The following is a 7500-nucleotide window of genomic DNA, read 5'->3' as shown; positions in this document are numbered from 1 at the left end:
CAGAGTAAAGCTCCCTCTACACTGTCCCATCAAACACTCCCAGGGCAGGTGCTGCTCTTGGGGCAGTTTGGCCAAACCCCCATTTGAAAGGTTGGGTCTAGATGTTGGTTCAGTGGAACTGACTGACCACAGGGGTGTTCGTGCGACCCCTGCCCTGAGAAAGGAAGAGGGAGCGGCTGGAGTGGGGAGAAAGGATGAGGGGAGGGGACATCTCCGGGTCTCCCTGCTTACAGGTGGTGATGTCGGGGGGTGCGTAGGTATCGTTAATGTAGAGGCTGGTGGGTTTGGCGATCTTGAGGTACACAACATCCGATGTGTTCTTCAAAGCAGCCACTGCATCTTCATGCATCACATCCTCCAGACCGACGTTATTTACCTGAAGAGGAGAAACCAAGAGAGAACAATGAACAGACTGAAGGGATTCCAGAAGGAGATTTGTAGGTTCTATTTAGGTTATTAAAGATCTAGTGGATGAACTTCCTGGCCAAATTCCTGTCATGAATTTTGGTCACACTCTTATGTCAACATTCATCATTGAAACCGCCAAACAAAATTTGACACCGAGCCACATGAGATATTAGGACAGGTGACCAAAAGCTTGGTCAAAGAGGGAGGTTTTAAGGAGCATCTTAAAGGAGGAGAGAGAGAGGCGGAGAGGTTTAGGGAGGGAATTCCAGAGCTTAGGGCCTGAAGGCACGGCCGCCAATGGTGGAGCGATGGAAATCGGGGATGCGCGAGAGGCCAGAATTGGAGGAGCGCAGAGATCTCGGAGGATTGTAGGGGCTGGAGGAGGTTACAGAGATAGGGAGGGGCGAGGCCCATGGAGTGATTTGAACACGAGGATGAGAATTTTAAAATCGAGGTGTTCCCGGACCAGGAGCCAATGTAGGTCAGCGAGCACAGGGGGTGATGGGTGAACGGGACTTGGTGCGAGTTAGGATACGGGGCAGCAGAGTTTTGGATGAGCTGAAGTCTATGGAGGGTGGGAGATGGGACGCCAGCCGGGGGAGCATTGGAATAGTCGAGTCTGGAGGTGACAAAGGCAGGGATGAGGGTTTCAGCAGCAGATGAGCTGAGGCGGGGCGGAGACGGGCGATGTTACGGAGGTGGAAGTAGGTGGTCTTGGTGATGGAGAGGGTATGGGGTCAGAAGCTCATCTCAGGGTCAAATAGGAGGCCGAGGTTGCAAACAGACTGGTTCAGCCTCAGACAGTGGCCGGGGAGAGGGATGGAGTTGATGGCGAGGGAACGGAGTTTGTGGTGGGGGCTGGACACAGTGGCTTCAGTCTTCCCAATATTTAACTTGAGGAAAATTCTGATCATCCAACACTGGTTGTCGGACGAGCAGTTTCACTGTTGTCATCAGAAGTCACTCGAGGTGAATTTTATGCAATACACCATAAGACACTCACAGCTAGGATCTTGTCTCCTATCTGTAGTCGGCCATCTTTGTGAGCTGCTCCCCCTTCGATGATCTTTGTGACGTAGATGCTGTTGTCTCCAGGAATGTGCTGATTCCCTACACCGCCCGCTATGCTGAATCCAAGGCCTGTGTGTGGCAAAAAACACCAAAAATGTACAGTACAAGTTGGAGAACTGATTCTCTGGAGCTTCTTCAAAGACATTAATAAATGTGCAGAATGGGAGTGTAATTGGCAAATGAATTTCAATACAGATCAGTGTGAGGTGGTACATGTTGGTAGCTGGAATAAGGAGGCCACACACTGCTGGGAGAATCAGAGTCTAAATGGGGTGGAGGAGCAGAGGGATCTGGGGGGACAGATTCACAAATCACTAAAAGTAACGACGCAGGTTAATAAGGCCATAAAAAGGCAAACCAAGCACTGGGGTTCATTTCTAGAGGGATAGGATTGAAAAGCAGGGAAGTTATGTTAAACTTGTATAGAACCTTGGTTAGACCACACTCGGAGTATTGTGCACAGTTCTGGTCTCCATATTATAAAAAGGATATAGAGGCACTGGAGAAGGTGCAAAAAAGATTCACAAGGATGGTCCCAGAACTGAGAGGTTATAATTATCAGGAAAGGCTGAACAGGCTGGGGCTCTTTCCTCTAGAAAAGAGAAGGCTGAGGGGTGACCTGATCGAGGTCTTTAAGATAATGAAAGGGTTCGATAGGGTAAACGTAGAGAAGATGTTTCCACTTGTGGGGGGAGACCAGAACTAGGGGTCATAAATATAAGATCGTCACTAATAAATCCAATAGGGAATTCAGGAGAAACTTCTTTACCCAGAGAGTGGTGAGAATGTGGAACTCACTCCCACAAGGAGTGGTTGAGGTGAATAGTGTAGATGGATTTAAGGGGAAGCTGGATAAACACATGAGGGAGAAAGGAATAGAAGGATCTGGTGATAGGGGGAGATGAAGTCGGGAGGGAGGAGGCTCGTGTGGAGAATAAACACCGGCACGGACCAGATGGGCCGAATGGCCTGTTTCTGAGCTGTACATTCTGTATAATCCCAAGAGCAAAGTCACTGAGAGGATTAATATTATGTCCCATGATTGTCAGATGAGGATGATTAACAATCCCATCACCTTTTCCAATTTGAGAGGGTTGACAAAACCCCCCCCCCATGAATCCTGTGAGGAAGAGGGGGGTGAATGGAGGGTGCCCCGCAAAACACGGCCAGACAAAAAAAAACACTCTCTTTTCCTTAATCGTTAGGCCGTTGCTATGTCCTTTAGACTCTGCCCTCTTCCCTGCTGCTCATTTAATCGCCTTCATAGGCTCCTCTGCTGTACAGATCTACACATCTCATCTGCCTGAGCGAGCCCACTGCTGATATATATAATCAAAAATAATGACTGCTCGATAATGAGTTTCTTGGAGCTGGTTTCATGCAATCGCCTCATATCTTATACTTAGGGATGACAGAGGAAGAGGTTTCGAAGGGTGATGTAATGAGTATTGATGAGGTGATCGTTCCTGGCAGATGCGGTGTCTGCACAGTGCGCTGCCTGAGTTATATTTGGGGGACCATGAGCAGTGACACAGACTGACTATTCTTGGGCCAGGACTCCAGGGTCCGTGTTGTGTCGTTACGGAACGGCTCCACGAGAAGCCCCCCCCAGCGCAAACTCAAATCAAGAGACTGTCAGGAGAGTCACAGCGGGCAACAATTCAACATCTGGGAGGTGGCGTTTCCCTTGCGGGAAGCCCTTGCGAAGGGCCCCCTGCATTTTATTTACAGACGGTCGTCATGCCCCCCCCTCCTCCCGGCTCAGTGGGAGGGCGGGGCGTTCAGAACCAAGGATACGGTCACAGTGTTGAACCGTCTCGTGAATAATCCCACTGTTAGGTGCTACTGGGCCGTTGGGATTGGGTTCCAGTGATCTGTGGGATTGGCCTGTGCCATATGACTGAGGGATTGTGGGACTGTGGGCCTTTACTGCGGGTGGTGGGCATTGGAACTGCATTCGATTCAGTGCTTGCGGATTTTGGTCTGGTTTTATGAGTGGCTTTTATTTTATTTTATTTTGTATCTATTCCTGCCTGAAAGAGCATCAGTGGTGATTTTATGAGTTGGGTGTTGAGCTGGGAGAGTGGATACAGAACAGTCGGTCATTGTGAAGTGTGATAATTGATTTTAGCAAAACACGTTCTGGTACGAACAGAAATGCTGCACAGCACCAGGCACTCTGGCCTAAAACCGTGCCGGACTGGGGACTGAGGACTGGGGACTGGGGGCTGGGGGTCTGGGGCCTGGGGTCTGAGGCCTAGAGCCTGGGGCCTGGAGGTCTGGGGACGAGGGGCCTGGGGGTCTGCGGACTGGGGGTCTGGAGACCGGGGACGAAGGGTCTGGGGGTCTGGGGACTGGGGCCTGGGGGTCTGGGGACTGGGGCCTGGGGCCTGGGGGTCTGGGGACTGGGGGTCTGGGGACGGGGGGTCTGGGGACGGGGGGTCTGGGGGTCTGGGGACTGAGGGTCTGGAGACCGGGGACTGGGGGCTGGAGAACGGGGACTGGGGGCCTGGGGGCCTGGGGACGGGGGGTCTGGGGACGAGGGGTCTGGGGACGAGGGGTCTGGGGACGAGGGGTCTGGGACGAGGGGTCTGGGGACGAGGGGTCTGGGGACGAGGGGTCTGGGGGTCTGGAGACCGGGGACTGGGGGCTGGAGAACGGGGACTGGGGGCCTGGGGGTCTGCGGACTGGATGTTTGGAGTGGGAGATGGAAATATACTGGCACTATTTTTGAGATCAGGGTACAGGACACTTCACTCTGGACCGAATGCCCCTGAGCATTCTCTGCCTCCTAGAACATCGGGTCATGAGTGGAAATCTTCACAGGATCCATCGACCTCCCTTTCTTGTCCAAACAGATTCGCACAGCGAGGGGAGAGAGCTCACAGTTACTGAAGGTGTTGAAGGTTTAATTGCTCGTTGGGGATTCCAGAATCGTACAATTGGAACAACGAGCTCGTCAAAAGTGAAAAGAATCAAGTAATTAAGCGACATTTTTAGCAACTCTAAATTTGGAATGTTAAAATCGTTCAGTGGTGTGAATAGCTCGTTAGTTTGATTGGAAAAATTCTGCCCCTCAGTGAACCCCTCCCTGGGGGGGTTTCTACCCCTCAGTGACCCCCCCCCCTCCCTGGGGGGGGTTTCTGCCCCTCAGTGACCCCTGGGGGGGGGGGGGTTTCTGCCCCTCAGTGACCCCCTCCCTGGGGGGGGTTTCTGCCCCTCAGTGACCCCCCTCCTGGGGGGGTTTCTACCCCTCAGTGACCCCCCTCCCTGCGGGGGGGTTTCTGCCCCTCAGTGAACCCCTCCCTGCGGGGGGGTTTCTACCCCTCAGTGACCCCCCTCCCTGGGGGGGGTTTCTGCCCCTCACTGACCCCCTCCCTGGGAGGCAGGCCAGAGTTGCTCCTACCCCCTGGTCTCTCCCTGTGCCACCCCATTCCCCCACCTCGAGCGGTGAGGTAACCCCCAGATTCCTCAGTCCCTCAGGACCCTTGGACGCTCGTAGACTGAACGTGGCTCCAGTCAGTCGCCCCACCTCTCCCGCCCCCCGCCCACCTCCGCGCCCCCTGAACCGATATTCTTGCCCTCCCCGCGGGATTGTACGAGGCCTCTGGTTCAGCCCCTTGGCATCGTGCCATGGCCTTGGCTAAGATCCCGGCCAACCTCCCACACTCCCCTTTGTCGCTCCAGGATTTGTCCAATTGCCCCCCTCCAATTTTTACCCCCCTCTCCCAATTCTCTCCGCCATCCCCCGAAGCGCTGACTTCTGCTGTTACTTAAGCCAAGCAGCCATCCTTCACGGGTGACAATGATCGTCAGCAGGCTATTCGACCTTGGGGTGCCGCACAGTCCAGACACAGTCTTGTCTTCATGCGTCATCCACGCGGGACTGATTGGGAATCAGTCCGTGCTGACAAGGATCAGGAACCCTCCCTACCCCAGGGACCCTCCCTACCCCCAGGGGACCATCCAGTAAATATCCCCCCACCCCCCCCCAGCACAGCGACCCTCCCCAGCTTAGGGAATGCAGAAATATTTTTGGAATTAACATTTTCCAATAGCAGTTGGCATTTATACCGTGCCATTACTGTAATAAAGTTCCCAGAGTGCTTCTCTGAGACAGTGGCCAGAGGTGGATGGGAGACGGGTCAGGGGGAAGGGACAATCAAACAGGTAGAGATTGAAAGGAGGGAAGAGAAGTAGCAGCAAGAGGGAGGGCGTTTAAGGAGACAGTCCCAGAGTGTAGGATTGGGACAGCTGAACGCTGTGGGGCTGAAGGGGGAACAGGGGAGGGGGAGCAGGAATGTAACGGAGGCCGTGGGAAGGCGGTGATGGGCGTGTGCTGGAATGTAGCCCTGCAGGATATTGCAGTGGGAAAGAAATGAAAGGAAAAAACTTGCATTTCTACAGCATCATTCACGGCCTCAGGATGTCCCAAAGCACTTTACAGTGCAGCACTCCCTCAGTACTGTCCCTCCGACAGTGCAGCGCTCCCTCAGTACTGACCCTCCGACAGTGCGGCGCTCCCTCAGTACTGACCCTCCGACAGTGCGGCGTTCCCTCAGTACTGACCCTCCGACAGTGCAGCGCTCCCTCAGTACCGACCCTCCGACAGTGCAGCGTTCCCTCGGTACTGACCCTCCGACAGTGCAGCACTCCCTCAGTACAGACCCTCCGACAGTGCAGCGCTCCCTCAGTACCGACCCTCCGACAGTGCAGCGCTCCCTCAGTACCGACCCTCCGACAGTGCAAGCGCTCCCTCGGTACCGACCCTCCGACAGTGCAGCGCTCCCTCGGTACCGACCCTCCGACAGTGCAGCGCTCCCTCTGTACTGACCCTCCGACAGTGCAGCGCTCCCTCAGTACTGACCCTCCGACAGTGCAGCGCTTCCTCAGTACTGACCCTCCGACAGTGCAGCACTCCCTCAGTACTGACCCTCCGACAGTGCAGCGCTCCCTCGGTACCGACCCTCCGACAGTGCAGCGCTCCCTCAGTACTGACCCTCCGACAGTGCAGCGCTTCCTCAGTACTGACCCTCCGACAGTGCAGCGCTCCCTCAGTACTGACCCTCCGACAGTGCGGCGCTTCCTCAGTACTGACCCTCCGACAGTGCGGCGCTCCCTCAGTACTGACCCTCCGACAGTGCGGCGCTCCCTCAGTACTGACCCTCCGACAGTGCAGCGCTTCCTCAGTACTGACCCTCCGACAGTGCAGCGCTCCCTCAGTACTGACCTTCCGACAGTGCAGCGCTTCCTCAGTACTGACCTTCCGACAGTGCAGCGCTTCCTCAGTACTGACCCTCCGACAGTGCAGCGCTCCCTCAGTACTGACCCTCCGACAGTGCAGCGCTCCCTCAGTACTGAACCTCCGACAGTGCAGCACTCCCTCAGTACTGACCCTCCGACAGTGCAGCGCTCCCTCAGTACTGACCCTCCGACAGAGCGGCGCTCCCTCAGTACCGACCCTCCGACAGTGCGGCGCTCCCTCAGTACTGACCCTCCGACAGTGCAGCACTCCCTCAGTACTGACCCTCCGACAGTGCAGCGCTCCCTCAGTACTGACCCTCCGACAGTGCGGCGCTCCCTCAGTACTGACCCTCCGACAGTGCAGCGCTCCCTCAGTGCCGACCCTCCGACAGTGCGGCGCTCCCTCAGTACTGACCCTCCGACAGTGCAGCGCTCCCTCAGTGCCGACCCTCCGACAGTGCAGCGCTCCCTCAGTACTGACCCTCCGACAGTGCGGCGCTCCCTCAGTACTGACCCTCCGACAGTGCAGCGCTCCCTCAGTGCCGACCCTCCGACAGTGCGGCGCTCCCTCAGTACTGACCCTCCGACAGTGCAGCGCTCCCTCAGTACTGACCCTCCGACAGTGCAGCGCTCCCTCAGTACTGACCCTCCGACAGTGCGGCGCTCCCTCAGTACTGACCCTCCGACAGAGCGGCGCTCCCTCAGTACTGCGCTGGGAGTGTCGGCCTGGATTTTGTGCTCAAGTCTCAGGAATGGGGCTCGAACCCACGACCTTCA

General features: G+C 55.8%; 1 protein-coding gene across 1 annotated transcript in view; it reads right to left on the bottom strand.

Annotated features, from left to right (window-relative positions):
- The window catches only part of LOC137302549 (disks large homolog 4-like), a 36116-nt gene extending 34622 nt beyond the window's left edge, over positions 1 to 1494 (bottom strand). Inside the window, exons 1-2 of the mRNA XM_067972292.1 lie at positions 1412 to 1494; positions 232 to 376 (exon numbers count right to left, since the gene is read on the bottom strand). Of these exons, the coding sequence (XP_067828393.1) occupies positions 232 to 349 (118 nt within the window). The 5' untranslated portion in view covers positions 350 to 376; positions 1412 to 1494. The remainder of the gene's footprint in view (positions 1 to 231; positions 377 to 1411) is intronic.
- Between the last annotated feature and the right edge of the window lie 6006 nt (positions 1495 to 7500).

The sequence above is a fragment of the Heptranchias perlo genome, chromosome 35 (genome assembly GCF_035084215.1).
Source record: "Heptranchias perlo isolate sHepPer1 chromosome 35, sHepPer1.hap1, whole genome shotgun sequence".
NCBI lineage: Eukaryota > Metazoa > Chordata > Chondrichthyes > Hexanchiformes > Hexanchidae > Heptranchias > Heptranchias perlo.
The sequence above is the reverse complement of the archived record's forward strand: the minus strand, read 5'-3'. Positions and strand labels throughout refer to the sequence as shown.